Source organism: Zootermopsis nevadensis, unplaced genomic scaffold, assembly GCF_977971745.1.
Source record: "Zootermopsis nevadensis isolate Lab colony 2312 unplaced genomic scaffold, Znev_1.0 Znev_ptg000012l, whole genome shotgun sequence".
Classification (NCBI taxonomy): domain Eukaryota; kingdom Metazoa; phylum Arthropoda; class Insecta; order Blattodea; family Termopsidae; genus Zootermopsis; species Zootermopsis nevadensis.
This window is the reverse complement of record NW_028259144.1, coordinates 13,552,377-13,571,590: the sequence shown is the minus strand read 5'-3', so window position 1 is coordinate 13,571,590 and position 19,214 is coordinate 13,552,377. Positions and strand designations below refer to the sequence as shown.

The window sequence follows — 19,214 nt, the reverse complement described above, 5'->3', positions numbered from 1 at the left end:
TTAGAACAAGCGTCTGGACGAGAGATCTAGCAACTCGAGCTAATCGAAATGTGACAACCGAGATCGCTCGCAATTCAAGAAGAACGATTCGTTTGAATGACTTTTTTTTTGAGGGAGCTAAATCGCGATAGTGAATTAGTTAGACCTATCACTACCTGCAGGCCTAACCACATATTACAAAAAATCTCTGTACAGCCATTCAAAGTTCTAGGCTGGTGACTCTTCTTAAATTCAGTGTCTCTGGACAGGTATACTTAGACCGTCATTAGTTTTGTCTTTCAGAACGTTATATTAGTTTCACGTCTGTCGTTGGCCGTATTATCTCCATTCATTTGGCTTGAATTCTACAACTACAATTTAAATAACGAACTTTTTGGATATTATCCATCATCTTGATATTTTGAAGAAAAAAATTAGACTTTTCCGAGACTGGAATCTGTATGATCTAAAGTTTTCACGGCGACAAAGTAAAATTAATTCTTCTCGGAGTACCAGCCATGTCATGTGGTTCAATGGTGAAAACACCAACGTTTCGAGAACCATCGTCGTCCTCATCCTCAGGGTTCTGAAGCGGTTGGAGAAACGACCAACAAACGATGAAGATAGCCAAGGGCGGAGTCCCTCGCAAGAGCGAGCAATCGTTCCTTGCTAGGCAACATCATTCCTGCGTACGAAACGCATTGCTTGAAATGGTAAACAATATCCCTACAACTAAAACGGGGTTGTGCTTACGCTAACGGGGGTTTTGTCTTGGCGGAAAGCCTTGACTATTCAAACTAGGGTCTGTTTCTACTGATGGGAGGTTATCTTCAGGCAACTTGTCCTTTGTGAAAAGGATTTTGGTTGGATATACCCTAGTGAGTGGGATGAGTAGGATCTTCTCGAAGAGCTTTCCAACAGTGTCAAGAAGACTGGTGTGGCCTCCGAGGTATTGGATAATTTCAGTTCTCTTACGAACGCATCGCCTCATTAACCATCTAAATAACTGCTGGGTCCGACTGCTAGTCCACTGGTTGAAACTGAGCCTCAAGAATCTCGCCCAGGGCTTCCGCTATCTCTGTTCACTACTCATTCCTCCACTCATTCAGTCCATTGTTCACCAGCTTCTGGAGGCGGTTGACCTGGGCTTTCAAAGCGGATAGGCACGTGACAGGAGCTTTGTGGAAAACAAAGAATGCCGGATCGTTTCTCACCAGTAGCAACACCTTCTGGTGTGAAAAGTTACTGCCTTGGCTGGAATTTTTATATATTTGTATTAGAGCAATAATAATTATGGCCAAATCTGATAGGTATTCTAGATCCTGGGTTTGGTAGATGTTACTTGATATATGTTATTAATCTGAGGAGTCAGCTCTCTGGTAGAGGAGGTCCTTTTGCTATGTACTATCATCCTTGATTTTAAGTCATGTTTTTAATTGGCTAATCCCTTCGTTGTTTGTAGTTCACGGTATTTCGAAGATTGTTTTCGTGTGTTTGGGGATATGCTAGGTTAAAGGTTGTGCTAATGAATAATGAATGAAAAAAAGAAGGCAATAAGAGGTCGGTCTTTGCCACCGACTATAAAAGGTGAAGTAAGTGGTTATTTAACAATGAAAGTGGATGAAATTGTTTGGTGCAGAAAATCTTGCATGAAAACAGTTGTATTCGTTAAGTGGTGGGGTGAAGATGAACCAGCAACGTTTAGGTGAGCATTAGTGGATATTATATTCTTTCTTTATCGAAGAATTGAATTGATATTTTGTATTACAAGTAGTTTAGCTCTCCCACCCTGTTACCAATCAAGTTTTGAAACGAGCAAGTTTTTACGCTTGTATCTCGTATTCATGATACACCCGGTCAAATTTTTATCGGTCTACAAGGTTTTGGTGAACATTAAAATTTGCCATGTCAGTTTTGCACCTTTACCTTATAATTTATAGTCATCCTGTATTATATCAGAACAGGGCGAGATACAAGGTTGCATGCCCCTTGCACACAAAATTATCCAATTCCTGTGTTTTGATCATGATGTAAACCAGATACTTCTTGACCTTCCTCCCTGCAGCCCTGGCAATAGAGGCAGTATATTCCTCTGAAATGTGATCCACTTATGCACAACTGACCATTTGAGAAACAATTTTATATATCATAAATAATTTTTTATAATGTAAAGTTACAGTATCTGAGATCATGGTAGCTATGTCATACAGTTAGTGTGCTTATAGTGTGTTTTAAAATTATGCACTGAGTTTTATTATATAAATTCAAGCCACTGAATTTATTTTAGTTTGTTGTAAGGTAAGTATCTAAGATTGTGGTAGCTACTTCATGCACTAAGTATGGTTTATGTGTGTTTTTAAAATTGTATTCTGAATGTTGTTGTGTAATTTCAGGCCAGTGAATGTAAAATTAAACCTGAATGGGATTGCAACAGACACATCAATTTGTTATGAGATAAGGACAAATATCAGCTTGTTTGAAGAATATTTGAAAGACTCTGAAGTACTGTGTCTTCATGTTGTTGATAAAGATCTGTTTACAGTTGTGGGGCTTGTGACAATACCTGAATTATGTACATTAATACGAGAGAATCCATATCAACATTATTTTCCAATTGTGAATACATTTGGGGACAGAATTGGTGATCTCCATGTTGGATTCAGCTTTCAGTTTATTCATGAACCTGAAAATGCAAATAATTTCTCAAGTGTAAAGAGTGTGCAAGAAAAGTCTAGAAATAGAAGTATGTCATCTAAAGAACATTCTGTATATGGACAGAGAAGGAGACTGAAACAGTGCCATGAACATTACAAAAGTTTTCCCAGTGATACATCAAAATACATATGTGACATTTATAAATCTCAGCAAACAAGACAACGTAAGATTGTTCCAGATTCATTGATATCAGACATTTTAAAACAAGGGCAGAGACTTCGTGATGCTATGGTTAGATCAATCCTTGAAGATGACAGAATAATATCAAATGAAGGCATTGATGCACTTATGTCTGATAGTTCAACTGATAAAACACTTGGTACATGGAATGAGAGCAGAAAAGTGTTGTTTGATGAGGCAGAGGTCATGGAATTTGTTTTTGGTAAGAATATATGTTATAAAATAGTTATAATAATGTGTTTTATTTTAAAATTGAATATCAAGTTTTAAATCGGACACCCAGAAACTAAAACACTGCATTTTTTTCTGTGGGTGTTTTATAAAAATAACTGAGAATACAGACAAAGACTGATAAATCTGAGGTTACCTCTTCTTCTCTCATCATTCCAGATTCCAGGACAGCATAAGGCTAGGGTATAGGTAGGATGGTACAGTAACCAATCACTCATTTCTCCTACTCTTGTTTCTCTCCCTGAAATCTATACCATTGCATTCACTCTGAAGATGGCAGCTATGATTTTTGTGAAAATGTTAGAAGGACTCTGTAAAAAATGTAACTTGAACCTGAAAGTTTATCTTAGATATTAGACATTAACCACTGAAATGTAAGACAAGAACCATGTCTGGTTTTGTTAATAATGTTCTGTGTTTGGTCTGCTTATAGGCTAGTTAATCATTTAATTTATGTAATATTAACTTCCTTGTTCTTTTTGCAGTTCTTTTACAATCTAAAAAGAATGGTAAGACTTATTCTAGTGATACAAATCATGTAATTACTTTTCTGACCTCAGAACATGAGTACTACTACTCTTCTATTTATCTCAGCTCCTCTTTCTCTTACTTATCAACTTATAGTAGTGTAGAACTTGCTTTATGTTTAACAAGGTAAGAGTATGACTCACCAAGATGAGGAATGTGCCATGAAGAAACATGTGAATATGTTACCAGTTGATAATTTATTTGAAATTTCAGAGGAAATGGGTAAAAGCAAGGACTTTGTTATAAATGGTCATGAGGCTTTCGGAAAGAAATATAGCAACATGTTTGATTCAGAACCAGAAAGTGATGCTGCTTCTTCAGTCCCGACCTCAGAAGGGAAAAATAGTACTGAAAGAAGAGAGGAATGTGGTAGCCAGATTGCTGAAAGTAAAGAAGCTAATATTAGACCTTTACAGTCAGGTAAGAAGTCCCTGCAGTGCATAGGTAATTGGTATAAGTCTGGTGAATGGGTGCTACTGATGTTACTGTTAGGCGTATTTTCTAAGCAGTTCACCTTCTATCATTTAATTAACTAAACCCTGAAATTATCAATCCCTATTTATAAACTGGTATGTTCCTAGACATGATCCATAGGAAAGGAATGTCATGTCGTACTATTTATTTTTTGATATGTATCTGGCTCTTGACAACAGAGAGCTCTGTTCTTTTGCAAGTACTTTGCTTTACTGTTGGACTAATAATTGCAGTGCAGTGATCAGCATTTTTGCTTTATATTGGAAGAATCTGGACAGGTTTTCAAGGCCAGTGCCAGATAATACTTTAAGAAAGGTCATAACCACTTCCAAATTCTTCCCCCAGCTGATCAACCTGTCATTTTCTGCTCCCACATTCACTTAGCGTAGATCTTCGCCTGCTACTCCTTGATCTTGCTCTCATTCTTACACCCTGAGGGTTCCACTGGAAAGCAGCATTTCCTGCTTCAGCATCATTCTTTCTGAGCGTATGTCCAATCCATCTGAACTTGCATTTCCTTATTTCCATGTTGATGTCAGATTGCTTGGTATCTTGCCACAATTTTTCATTGGAGATAATTCTTGGCCACCCTGTTACCATGAAAGAGACTCTGGTAACCAACGAAAAAGCAGTATAACCTTAGCACCTGATATGGAGGAAATGCGAAGTCTTAAATTTAAATTTCTGGCAAGCCTGTAGCTGGTAAGGTAATCGCCCCACCATCAGGCTAGGATGTGGTAGGCTAAGCATTCACTTAATTTAATCTGCTCTTGATTTTGTCATGAATGTAATTTGAAGTTGACAGATCATCAAGTTAATAAAGAAACAAATGTGGAGATGTTTAAAGGTCATTTTGAATGTCACAGCTATGTATTATTAAAAAAAATTAAATCTGTGGCGTAACAGCTCCAGAGAGCCAAAGCCGACTAGCTTGACTGCTGGCCTCACGTCCACATGCCTAAGCAGAGGTGAACGATCATCCAACCAGATATAGGGTGACGTGTGGTCAGCACGACGAACCCCCAGCCACTGCTAGCTTTCATGACCTGATTACAATACTCATTTCCTCACGATGCTGGGTTGGCACTGGTCCCATACACTGTTCGAAAGCTCATGAGAAAATTTCTTCTCCCCCGAGACTCGAACCAGCACGCATTCCGTATCGCCGGTCCGAAGCATGATGCCTCAGACTGCGCGGCTACTGCGTGGGGCATGTATTATTAGTACTCTGCTTTATATTCAGGAGGTCCAAGTTTCAAGTCTGAGTTCAGAAGTTGGCTGCCTTGACTGGTTTTTTATAATTTTCCTAGTCACTTTAGATAAATACTTGGATAGTACCTCAAGTTAGGTCATTACTGCTTCCTCTGATCTCCTTTCCAACTCATTATTAATCATACTCTCATATTATATTATAGTCTGAGCAGCTGACAGCATCATTGAATAAACCACAGATAAGAAATGTGTATGGGTAATGTATTTTAGTAAATGATGTTTGAAATTTAGTATATCATAACACACTTGATGATGTAGACACACTGAAACATTTAGTGCTAGTGATCTGTTTCCATATGTGAAAGATAATATATCAGTTGTATTGATAGAACTCTAATCTTTGTTCTGTCCATTGTACTTGTTCATGTTTTACTTTCATTTACAGAGACCATTCTTCATAGAGACTTCCTAATGAAAAATGTTGACAGTATTCAAATTAGAGTACATAGCTTGGTCATGAACAATAATGGAAGGAATCAGTATCAAGATTGTGTACAGGCAGAAACCAAAAAAATGAATTTGCTTAATAAATTGCCTGTGCAGTGTGGGACAGTTTACTTTGTTGAATATGAACTTGTGTATCCAGTTGATTTAATATCAAGGGGAAAGAGAAGAATAATAAAGCAACAAGACATAAGCAAATATTCAAAGAATAATGGGCCTGATCACAGCATTGTGAAGAGGTTCTGTTCAAGGAAGAAAATTGGCTCAGGTAACTTAACTTTATTCTCAACAGAAATAAATTGTGTTATAGTTACTCTTCTTCTTATAATGTATTTATGTTGCTTATATTATTTTAATTATCAGTATTAGGAATGTTTATAGTATTGCTGTTTTATATAATAATGATGAGCTTTGAGAAATTTTATGAGTCAGTTTGGGCTTTCTGTAAAGCCTGGGTTATAAGTGACCAGTCTGCACCTAAATTAAATTAATGTGACAACTTTTATTGTGAATTCCCCCTTTATCACATTTAGTTGGAATCTGTCAAGTAGTTTTGCAGATGAAATTTGGAGATGGACTGACATGTCCTTGTTACACAATTTATGTACTTGATTAAAGAACATATAAAAGTGCTGTGTACTAAATTCAGTTTCATCTTTTGCAGATATTTATTTTGGACAGAGTTCATTGCATGTACTACCAACAAGCAAGGCTTCATTGCACAGACTTCTAAGAGATGTCATCATTACATTTAGGATTTACTCTCGTCAGTTACATCAGAGAATACCTTCACAAATTGGTGAAGCACAAATGGGAATGACTGACATTTTATTATCGGAAACATTTAGCATTTACAAAGATATAGAAGTTTTACATACAACCAAGGTACCTGAATGTGAAGTAGTTTTAGGAGTTTTGAAGGTTAAAGTTGAGCTAGGGTCAGGACAGAAATATTTTGGTAATAATCTTCTGAAAGAAATAAATAATGAAGGCTTGTGTACTGAAGCTGGCAGTGGCTGTGAAGGTGTGAAACTTGATATATTTGGAAATAATAATAAGAGTACCCTAAATCATGTGCCAGATTCAAGGCTGACTCCCAGACTTCATGTTTCTGACATTTCAAAGAGGACTTTAAAGAAAGGGAAAAGCTTTGTAAGCTATAAGATAAACAAGGAACAGGAATTTTGCAAGAATAATCAACAAAACATCAAGTTAGAAGACAGAGTGGTAGATTCTTCACACTTAGAGATAAACGTGAACAAGGTAAGGCATGCATTATCATGCATATGCTAATCATAATCATTACCACCGCCCTTATCATTATTGGTTGAGCCTCTGTAGCAAGTGATGATTTTTCAGTGATCCATGCTTTGTGTGAATGTGAGAGTGTCAGGTGTACAGGTGTTTGTGCTGACACAATGGCAGCCAGCAAGGACTACTGCAGAGTTTGTATTAAAGCTTTCAGTGCTGTGGGCCTTGTGCTTCAAGATTCCGTTTCTCATGCTTAAAGACGCATGAAACTGAGTACAAATTGAATAAGCTGCAGCTAAAAAGTGTAGTACATAGTGTTTGCTAGTCACCTGAAAGTTTAAAATGCTCGTGTTTGTCGTTACAGCCTATTCTCCTCTATGGTTTATTGCACATCTCAGAAGGCCAAGGTTTTGATGGTTTAAATTCTTACATGCTTTGTCGAACTTTTTGGAAAGAGGATGTTATCATCAGTGACATATATTGCAAGACGGGATATCCACATTATAATTTCCATGAGGTACTGTAAGCTTTGCCAAGTATGAATTATAGTTGTTTATAACAGTTTGATTTGATGAGGCTAGGAATATTGTTTTGTAAAATCGATAGGCCTTACTTAATCTTTGTATTAAACTTAAAATAGAGAAGAGGCTTGGTGTATCATGCCATTTTCAGATTTTGTTTGAGGATCATTTAAAAAGTCATGTTTACCGTATGTTTCATATTACACAAGTAGAATCTCTTGTTGTTCATTACTCTGGTGGAAGATAATATTTCTTTTTTAGTTGATTCCAGTTCTGTTGTCAGCAGATCTCCTAGAGCGCAGCCATAACAATGTTCTAGTTGTAGAATTGTGGGAGAGAAAACTTTCTGCAGATTGTGATGCGCTGATGGGGGTTGCTAAACTACCCCTGAACAAGTTCTTTGTTGCATATAGAGATCCTGTAGTTGCTGCTCAGCTTCTGTTATCAAAGGTTAGTATTCACATTCTTTATCTAAATGATGTTTAACTTTTATGTTTCAAAATGGATATCTATTTCCCAGTGATAAGCAATTGCAGTTAGCCAAATGGAATAATATTGTCTTATTATGAACAATACATACATATTTAGAATAGAATCTTGTTTGTCTAAAATGGTTCTGTGGGCTCTTAGATTGTCAAAGATTAATATGTAATCAAATTACCTACTTTAAGGGGTGGGTATGCTTACCAGCCCTGAAGGTTGCACAGATATTGAAGGTCTTAGAGGTCTCTCCAAGCATCCAGTTTTAATTTTTTGTGTATTATGTCACAAAACTTCAGATCTAGATAGAAATATCTAAAGATGCTTCAGAAGTAAATAATGAAAATTCTTTTCTGTTACTTTCCTGATATACAGTAGTAGATACTCTTCGGAAACGAAATTTGATGTGATATAGCCTGAGTATTTTTATTAAGCTGTAATTTTTGGAAACTGCACAGTTGTTGACTGCTTAGATTTGTTATTATTGAACTGTAACTGCACCAGCAAAGCATTCATTCAGACTATATCTGGATTGAAGATTTCTGTCTCTGAAATGTGGTTAACATCGACCAGACTACACAGTGCAACAACCCAGAAGACAGAAATCTTCATACTCACAGCTGTGAAAACCTCAAATCTTACATATATCTGGATTACAATACATCAGTCAATGAGATATAATGATGTATGTACTACTGGACAGTGTATAAAGTCTGTACCATCTCCTGAAACAGGCTATTTCTAGGAAAGTAATTTTTGAGATGTCTGCAAAAATAAATATAGTTATGCAAAAGTTTAATGTAAGTTGTTTGTGTAAAGACAGTTTATTTATGTTGTGAATGTAAAATTGTCTTTTTCCACAGTATCCTGTAATTGGTGTTGATGGATGGATAACAGTTAGCAACCCAGTGACAGGCCTGCTATCTGGTCATCTTAATGTGGTACTAGCCCTTGGTACTGAAGATCAAGTTCATTTACTAGAAGTATCTCGTGGTCTTAAAGAAGCTGTCTTCACACCTTCATTCCAAGAACCTGCACCAACAACTAACAACAGTAATTGCAATATTCAAATAGCATCTGTAGGAAAACTTACATCGATGGAACCATCTCCATGTTTGGTAGAAGACTGTCACAAACCACAGTTCTCAGGGATATCTGAATCTCAGGCAAGGCACGTCAACAATAATTCAACAATAACTTTAGAATTGCCTCAGGGTCTCTATGAACAGGTGCATGTAATGGAATCCTTGCAAGAGTGTTCATATAATGATAGTGTACCTATATTAGGTACCCAAGAAAATCTTAGAAGTGTGTCAGTAGATGCAAATGATATAATGGAGTCATTGCCTTCATCAACATCAGAATTGTACAAAGTTAAAGATAAGAGAGAGCTGAATAGTGGTACCAGGTTCCAGGGAAATTCAGGAACAAAAGAGTTCTCTCATTATATTGTGGATCACCAAGAGAAGAAGTCACAGTTACAATCAAAAAATTATCAGTCTTTACAGTCTGGTCCCAGACTGAAAACTGATAGCATATTTAATGCCAAAATAGGCACTATTAAGCCTTCAAATATGCAAGAAAATATTGGATTAAGTACAGATCTTCAGGAATCGCAATCTGACATACTTGTCTTAGATTTGAGTAATTCTGATATAGTAACATTACAGAACTCCCCTAAAGCCACTGAAAGTGAATTTCCTAGATGTCCACCACTTGATATTATTTCAGACATGTGTGTTAGTAACAGTGAGACATCAAATGTGCAACCAGGAGACTTGAGTGACTCACTTAACAGTGATTTTTTACAAAATGAGCTCATAAAGGGAAGACTGGGTGATAAAGAATTGTCTCCATACTGCTGCCATGCATCACTGTGTCACATTCTTACTACATTTAACAGTGGTTTAAAGGATAGTAAACTACTTTGTTCTGAGTCGGAGAGAACCGATTTGAATAGTGACCATTTCTTAGGAATGATCAACCAGGCTTCAAATGCAAGGCAGTTGTCATCTGTGTTGCACGAGTCAATAGAATCAAAGTCTGCTGAAATAGATCCTAAAAGTTACTTTCAAGTTCATCTGGAAATAGAAAGGGCCATGTATCTTCAGTGTCACAGTAAGCTTAAGGGAACTGAGACTACAGGAGCTGTTGTACAACCAAGCACCTACGTTACCTGTCAAAATGGCAATAAATCAGAAATGAAGATGTTTACTCCACTAGTGTCACACACTGCCAATCCATCATGGTGCTGGCATTGTGATACTTGGTTGCCATCAGATCTCCTGACAGATGTAAGTGTCCTTGTAATGAAGCATTATATACATAGAGAATGATAAATTTTATAAACATTTAAACCATTGACAATGATTTTAATGGTTCCCAAAAGGTTTGTGACACAGGCTGTTTCATTGTAAGAATATTATGTTGGACATTGCCCATTGCGTGAGATATATTTTAATATACACAGTGGTTTAGGAGTTGGTTCCACTCTCATCTTGCAGTCATTGGTTTTTATTATATTGACAGATTTGTTATTACCTTTTTGTTTTGTTGGTAGTGGTGATGATTAATCCAGTATCTTCTTGACCTGAAAACTCATTTCCTCCAATACCATCTTAATTGATCAATTTATCTCCTTCAGGTCTAGACATATTCCTCAACATTTTGTTTTTAAATACCTGCAGTTTATACCCATTTCTCAAGTAAAAGACCATGTCTTACATCTACACAAAATATTGGATAAGAGGATATTTTATGTGTATTAAACTATAATGTTCTGGAAGCTAGATGAAAATATATCTTCAGTTTAAAAAATAACAGTAACAATTATTACTACTACTACTTTTCTGAATATATTCTCCTAATATTATTTTTAAATTAACTTTAATTCTGTGATGGTGACATGTCAGTTTCTAATTGAATTTCTATATGGTATATAAAACAATTTTAGTTGCATTTGTTATTGTAATTATTTTCAGCTAATCAATTAACATGTTTGCCTGATTTTAAACCATTTATTTTTTGCAGAATTGTAAACGCTTTATCTTCAAAGTTTGGCAAAGTGTGACTGGGTATTGCAAGGACCCTCTCAGAGACATAGTTTTGGGCTTTGCAGCTGTTGATCTTACTGTTTTACTTTTTGGAATGCCATGGGTATCTGGATGGTTTAATATTACAGATTTTGCAGGACAGTGCAGTGGTCAGATTAAGGTGTGTATCCACATCCTAGCAACTTGTATGTCTTATGTGTTACTACTTATAACAGCCCATGCCCGTGGCCTGTCTGGCATTTAGAAGTTACTCTCTGTCTTATGGACATATTTTAGTGACATTGCCTGCATGAAGTCATTTCTGTTTTCTTACTCTGGTATATAGTGTAGGTATGTTCCTTCTCTAAAATGTTAGTGAAAGCAGTTCTTGGCTTAATAATTTAAATGAAAGTTTTAAATCCAGTTGAATAGTAGTAGTAATAATAATAATAATAACAACAACAACAACAACAATAATACTTCCTACAGATTATTGTTGCCCTCTTCACTAAATGTAACCACATCCTTTTGTTGCAGTAGCTTATGTCTTAATCATTCTAAATGCGGCAAACAGTTCTTGTAGTTTTAATTTTTCTGTTGTCATCGCAGATTCAGTCTTTTAAATCAGCTGAAAATATGCTATGACTATCTCAGTTGTAAAGATTGGATCTGTGACCATGAAATGGAAGGAGTTATTATGATCAGACAAAAATAAGTGGTCAGATTATTGAGCAGGTTTAAACAATGAAATATCTTGGTATAACAGGTGCAGTGGTTCTTGGCTAGTGAGGATTTGTTTACGTACAGCCAGCAGACCTACTAGTGAGTGATGTAAATTCTTTGACTGTCCAACACCCCCATTTTTTTGGCACTGACATTACCATCTGTACTTCATTTACTCCTCTCCCAGTTCTGTGCTGCAATTTCACTCCAGATGTCAATAAGGCCTACTTTTAGCTCTGGTATAAGGACATGCATAAATTGAAGAATGGTGTGTTTGATGCCTACCAATATTTTCAGCACATGGGGTATTTGTTTGATGGTTGTGTTGATTTTCTCTCCCATAATAACAAATATTAGCACTTCATTTTACTAGAATACTTTTCAGTCATATTCAAGGTTTATGACCAAATGGAAAGCAGTTGTGATGTCACCTTGTGTAGAAATTAGTTGAAATTGATGCTTATAATATTTTAGAACCTAATATTGCATCACTACTTACTAACAATTTACTTATTAACTGTGTGTAACTGATTTATTTTTCAGAAGCTTATAGTGTCTCAGCTAGTTAATCAAGAAATTGACTACCTTAGGAATGTAAAGGTTAGTTGTAATGTTAAAATGAGCACACGAGTTCAAGGCTCTGTGTAACATTTTATAATGTGCTAGTTTTTATGAGGTTGTTGGATTTCTGTGACTGCCTATTCAATATGCAAATATTTGCATCTACCATCCATATATGGATCTCCAACCACAGCCTGAGGACATGATATGCCATTGGTGATATGAGATCCATTTAACATGGATAAATAAATTGCATAGCATGTAAATTATAGTATCACTAATGTAGCAGGGGTTATGAATTTGGTAATACTGTATTGAAGAAAAGTGTGCATCATTAGATATGCACAAGTCTTGTGTGTGTGTGTGTGTGTGTGTGCACGTCATTCACATGCTTGTGTATAGGCACAGATTGTTGGAGATAAAAAATAAATTGTTAATTTTTTTAGATCAGCATAACACCTCTGGAGAACTTAGGTCGTTTCAGCCAGTATAAAACATCTGAATTAAATAAACTGCAGGGAAACTGCATTGGCAAGCAAGATTCTGATTGTGGTTGTATGGATTATCAGAAGACTCAGGGGGACAAATGTAACTGGAATGATGATATCACAGTTACCTCTTCATGTGAAGTTAATGACAACAGTTATGATGTACCTCGTGTCCAGTCAGAGAGGTCTGAACTACAGAGCTCAGATATATTTACATGTGAAACATCCTGTACTGATGATGTATTAACACATCATACAAGTAACGGACCAAATGGCTCCCTTTCCAGTGTAAGAGATTGTTTAATAACATGTGATGCTGAGTTTCAAGAACGTACATCAGTTCTCTCTCAAGCATTGAAGTAAGTACTGAGATGTTCAGTTAATGGGCTATTGGGTTTCAAACATGGAAAGCTAACACAAAGTATTGTCTAAAATTGAAATAAAACTGATTAATTAGCACTCTCATTTGCTGTGATAATCACATTATCTTTGAATACTGAATGCAGTGTAAAATAACATATTTTGTAAAACTACAGCATGAGCATGAGCAGGAACACTTAGTATATAATTAATTTGGAATTTCTTCTGTTAATAAACATCGGTTCTGAATTTCAGTGTATGAACTTTGGTTCAAAATTTTTAAAGAAATGGTACATGATTGAATCTGTTAAAAATTATACAGTAAAATCTCAGTGTAATGATCATGCGTGGACTGTCAAATTATATTCATTGCAATAAAATGTCACTATAATGAATGGCATTAAAAATTAGTAACCTATAAATTATTGTTTTTATAAAGGTTGCTGTTTTTTTATTAAAAAGTGACACATTTCCTCTTTGATATGGTATTAGTGAGCTTAAAATAATCATTCATACATCAACACTATTACAGTTTAAACTAGAATGATCTAACATTTACATGATTTAAATATTATGCATTTTCAAACTATAAGTGTGTATACACTAAATATTTTGATGAAATCTGGTATGGACAACTAATAAATATGTCATATTTATGATAATATCATCCACTGACTACTACAGTCACTTGCCTATTACTTTGTTCACTACCTGATATGCTAGTCTTGCAGAATATTTCCACCTTTCAATTCAAAATGTACACAATACGTTCATCATTGATCACTTTATTCTGCACCATTGCATATTATGGTTGTTGAAGTTTCAATATGCTTTGTTCCAAGTCACAGTTTGATGATCCCACCAGTCAGGGTTGTTCACCTTGAAGCAGCATTGGTTAACAATCACATGTGTGCTAGGCATGTCACTAATTGCTCTGTGTTGTGACACCTACAAGCTTGTTATTCTGCATTCGTAATAGTGAAATACTTTTCTACAAGGTGACATTTTGCTTTGGTATGGAATGTAATACCAGGTGATTCAAAAAGGACTTTACAACTTTGAAAGTGTATAGAAATTTATTCAGAAGGCTTACAGAATCGGTTGAGGTGTCATTTTGTAGCAAAACAAGTCAAGTTTGACTCACGTTGTGTTGTAGTACCGAATTCCGTCACCGCGAACGCAAGCAGCAGTGCATTTGAAAATGGCTCGAAAATTTTCTCATACCACAGTTAGACGAAGATGACCAAAAAGGACGCATTCACTTCCAGCAAGACGGCGCACCACCTCACAGAAGTGCGGGATTTCTTCAATAACCGTTTCCCAAGTCGATGGATTGGTCGAACAGGGTCAATAGCATGGCCACCTCGTTCTCCAGATTTGACACCTCTCAATTTTTCTTATGGGGTTTCATTAAAGATCGTGTGTATGTTCCACCCTTACCTGCCAATCTCACTGAGCTCAAAGCTTGAATCACCGCCGCAGTTGCAGAAGTGACACCGGATATGCTGGATCGTGTTTGGCAAGAAATTGATTTCAGGTGGGATGTCTGCAGTATCACCAATGGCAATCACATCGAACCAAAGTGACTGTTTGAGGTAAAACTTGATTTGTTTTGCTACAAAATGACACCTCAACCGATTATGTAAGCCTTCTGAATAAATTTCTATACACTTTCAAATTTGTAAAGTCCTTTTTGAATCATCCTGTATATTTCAGGCTGATTCCTACATACAAAGAAGATAAATTACAAGGTTCATAGTTTACAAGAATAGATACATGCAGTCACAAAATTTTGAATTTGTTTATTTTAATTTGAATATAGTTAATGACAGGAGCCAGAATCCAATTAAATTTTCATACCCAGAACTTTGCTCTGTGTAAGGAAATTTTATTTTATTATTTAAATTTGTTACGTATGTGTGTGTGTTGTTTTAGCAGTATAGAGTGTACTGAATTGTTCAGCACTAATTTAACTTCTGTGCTTCTCCTTCCAGACAAAAGCTTTCCGAATTGGATGAAATTACACAGAGATTAAAGAAGAGGTTACATTTTGTAACAAACGAAGATTTCATTCCACCATTCTTTCCTTGGATACAAGGAAATGAAAATTCCTTAAGCTCTCAAGCAGCCAGTCAAACTGTAACAAGTACAAATGAGAGGAAGAATTCAGAAAGTGAAATTGCATCATTTGTGAATAAAGGAACAAATAAAGAAAATCCATACTTTAAAGTTACTATAGATGAGTCTCCGAGACATGTTACATTGGGTTATTCAGAGTTTTCAACACACACAAATGACATGGAAATGTTTTGTTTGAAGAATGCAGAAGAAAATCATCAGATACCCAGAAATTTTTCTTGTAAATGTAAAAATTTTCAAACTAGCATTGTGTGCCCATTACAAGTGAATAATTCTGCAAACTTTTTAGGCACCAGTATGCATTCATTGCCACAGAATAATGTAACAAACATTCAGTGCTACGTAGGAAAAAAGAGTGAAAATGATATAGTAAGAAAGGCATCAGTGAATCATAGAGGCTCACTGGCAAATGTCTGTTATCCTTCTGACCCTGTCGGCAGTAAAATTCGTGGATATCAACTTGGTGAGAACTGGAATAAAGGTGTTTCTAAAACTAAATTGAATGAAACAGGGTTATTACCTGCTGAAATTAGATCAGAGGTTGAGGATACAGATGGTTTTGATGAAATGACTGATTACTTGATGGAAACATCTGCTAGAGAACTTGAACTAGAGAATGTATTCAATCCACTTCTCTTTCACCAGTTACTAAGCTCCTATGGTCAACTGAAAATTCCTGGTTTTGTTGATAAACACAATCTCCAGTGTAATCACAGGTCACCCCAAGTTAGCAAGGATACTCAGCCAAACATAGAAACAGTTGACTGTTGTAATGATTGTGAAGGTGCTGCAGAACTTGAAAATAATGTCAGAAGAATTGTGATGTATAATCATTAAAAATACATTAAGAAATGATAGACTGTGAGTTAATAGTAACTTCTGAACTTATGATGTGGATAAAACTAGAACAATGGATAGGAATTTTGATATGACAGAAGAAAGTAGAACTTGTCATACAAAAGAAGTGAATGACAAGTGTTTCATCTTCAGGTATAATTCAGTATCTGTAACATGAATAAGTAACATGAATCACCTCTTAGTGGTATTTCATTAGAAATAACAGAACAGCAGGAAAGTGCATGTACCATATTCACAAACACAACTTTCACACATGTTATAAGCTTTACTTATAAAATTTTGTAGAACTTAAAATGTTTTGTTGTCAGATTGAATTACTTGAAATTATGTGTAACTCAGGGAGCCACGTCAGATGTTGATGTTTCATTTGAAGATTGATGGTAGAACATCAAGAAAGGTGGTGAAACAAAGGCCCCTATAAACCTAGCCCCCTCCACTCAATTGTCTCATTCATCGCCCTGATAATGGAGGCAGTATGACCTCTGAAACGTTGGTTAACATTGACCAGACTACACGTCGCAACAACCCAGAAGACAGAAATCTTCATACTCACCACTGTGAAAACCTCAAATCTTACAAAGGCCTTATTTAATTATTTTTGAATAAAATAAATAATGTTAATTGTATCAGCCAAGGCCAATGGGGAAAAATTACAAGGACTGTACTTGAGAAAATGTATATAAATGGGATGCTACAGTGTGAGACACCTGGTTGCACTTTGTCATTTTGATTGCACTGATATAATATTCACACTGCTAGAAAATGCATAAGTGAACCAGTAAACGAATTGTCTTGAATGTGTAGAACTTTATTAGAAGTAAATATTGCAAGAACAATATTAATTTTGGTTGCAAGTGAAACTGCTGAAGATGGGTGTTTCTTGTTCAATGAGAGGATAATGTAACTGTGGTTAAGTGCGTGTGTAAATCTGCAATGTGTAGCTACATTTCTTCATACGAATATCCCTTGTCAGGTCGAAACCTCACCTGAAATTTTGCTCGTTTACAAAGCCAATCGCGGAATGACTTAATGAAATTTAAGCTGCCGATGCGATAAAAGTGCAAGTGTTCAAAAAAAAATTGCCCACAGATGGGATGTACAGTTCAAATTCACACCACCTCTCGCGTAACAGCAGTAGCGCTGCCTTCCCCCGTACATACTCTGTGGAGCAGGCGCTGGTGAGACTATTAGAGACTAGATAAATGTTGCGTACACACACTTAATATTGAATAAGTTTGTGAATAGGAACCAGTGTCAGAGTTACTAAGCTGCAGCTTAGGGCTTTGCGATATGAATGGCCTAAAATTGCTTTAAACGTTTTGTTTGGTAGCAAGTGTGAATTAATTTAAATTAATCTCCTGGGCAAACACTATTCGCATAAGAATAATCACAGTATAACAAAATTGAGGAAGACTTTCAAAAGGTATCAATAACCTGCAGGTTGTAAATATACTTTATTAAACATAAAAGTCACAATGCAGCAGCATCTAATTCTTGGATGACCTCAGCCCCAAATCTTCAGAAAGGCGGGGACTCATCAATGTACAGCACAATCTGACCATAACGGAGTCCCAAGAAATACAAATATTTTTCTTTCTAGCAAGTTTCTATTTAATAAAGGTTCTTCTAGATTCATATTTCATAGTAGGCGTACACGGTCTGTACTTCTGTATTCATGATCCACATCACAAGAAATTATTGCTACGTGTGGTTGCTGCACTATTACTGAGTAATATAAATTATCAGTTTTATTCCAGTTGTCTTTCTGCTCATATTTGTTGATAGTCAGGCACATTTGTTGTAGCATACACCATACAAAACAAAACTATAAGAATAGAAAAGAGAAAATTCAAAATTATTCCATGGTAAATTCCAGTGTTCCGGCTTGTTCCGTGTTTAATTCCGTTGGTTAAAGGTATAAATAACTTAGTTTTCATTAGATTGTTATTTGTCAGAAGCTCAAACCACAGTCTATAGCATCAAATTAAGGAATGATTGATGCATTGGAAAGGGCGTAATTAATTTAAGGTACATTCCAGCGTTTAACAAAAGGGACTGAATAGCCGGTCTCTGGTCTGAGATTTGAACACAGAGCCACTCGGCCACAACGTTTATTTGAATTTCTACTTCATATTTTCCAGATCACAGACATGTACTGGTTTCCCTTCAAGCCAGGTTTGCCTGTATGAAGCCTACAAATGCGGAAGCTCGAAATTAATGCTGTTAAAAGCGTTTCAACAATTGAACTCTCTTGTTGTCATGTCCTTTCTCTCGGAAGTAATACACCATTCAATTCAAGGCACTTCTGTAAACATGATGCATGAAATTAATTGGCTCGTAGACCTACCTGTCGGTCATTTCACTGGACACAATTTAAACTCTGCTTGGGTTTATCATTCTGAACAGAAAAGTAATTTAGTGAAGGAATGAAGTCTCCGAACTACGTACGCTGCCCAAACTTATGGAAGACTAAACCGGAGTTCCAATCATTTTCACACGCCATCGTAGAATTTAAGAAAGAATACCCTTATTCTCCTCCTCCCGCCCACATTCCTCTGTCGGCATCGTGCTGTGCTTGAATTTTTCGTTGTTCCGTTGCCTTTGTTAAGTCAAATGGATTCCATCATGTCAGCGTCCGGTAATAAATCACATAGATGTCTTGAATTGCTACATTAGTCAAGAAAAGACGTAGCCATATTTTGGTTCTGCATGCAAATCGTTTCAAAGTAATGCAATTCGCCCTGCTGAATAATTAGGAAAGGAATCTCTCATTTTTATGAAACTCTATTTTTAATTATCTTATCACTTAATCTGTACCCTTGCCTGTGTTTTCCATCTGGCCGGTGAAAACCAATACACCTGTGGACTGGAGTAGATTAAAATCTAATCACCGAATGAAGCAGGTGAAATGAATCGTAAGTGTTAACACAAGTAGGCAGGTTGACGTAAATGAAGCCAGTGTAGGTGAAACGGTTGTA

General features: G+C 36.1%; 1 protein-coding gene and 1 long non-coding RNA gene across 3 annotated transcripts; one reads left to right on the top strand and one right to left on the bottom strand.

The window, feature by feature from the left end:
* The first annotated feature begins 149 nt into the window (after positions 1-149).
* Positions 150-17,074, top strand: LOC110830076 (uncharacterized). 2 transcript variants are annotated; one of them, XM_022064527.2, is made up of 12 exons: positions 150-1,684; positions 2,373-3,076; positions 3,847-4,053; positions 5,765-6,091; positions 6,488-7,086; positions 7,439-7,591; positions 7,857-8,045; positions 8,939-10,369; positions 11,106-11,288; positions 12,374-12,430; positions 12,838-13,238; positions 15,234-17,074. In XM_022064527.2, the coding sequence occupies exons 1-12, from the start codon at positions 1,512-1,514 to the stop codon at positions 16,213-16,215; spliced, it is 5,406 nt and encodes a 1,801-aa protein (XP_021920219.2). In that variant the 5' UTR covers positions 150-1,511; the 3' UTR covers positions 16,216-17,074. The 2 variants fall into 2 exon arrangements, with proteins under 2 accessions (XP_021920219.2, XP_021920220.2); XM_022064528.2 differs by lacking the exon at positions 12,374-12,430.
* LOC110830080 (uncharacterized) lies at positions 13,662-18,755 on the bottom strand. Its single transcript, XR_002543172.2, has 3 exons — positions 18,584-18,755; positions 17,223-18,061; positions 13,662-15,376 (listed from the first exon to the last, which is right to left on the bottom strand). It is a non-coding gene; the product is annotated as an uncharacterized LOC110830080 (long non-coding RNA).
* Between the last annotated feature and the right edge of the window lie 459 nt (positions 18,756-19,214).

What these genes read in the sequence shown, in the direction of transcription:
- LOC110830076 (XM_022064527.2), top strand. Translation starts at nt 1,512, where the DNA reads ATGAATGAAAAAAAGAAGGCAATAAGAGGTCGGTCTTTGCCACCGACT. An exon ending in CTCAGCTTCTGTTATCAAAG is followed by an intron (nt 8,046 to 8,938) that starts GTTAGTATTCAC and finishes CTTTTTCCACAG; the next exon opens with TATCCTGTAATTGGTGTTGA. An exon ending in AGTGCAGTGGTCAGATTAAG is followed by an intron (nt 11,289 to 12,373) that starts GTGTGTATCCAC and finishes TTTATTTTTCAG; the next exon opens with AAGCTTATAGTGTCTCAGCT.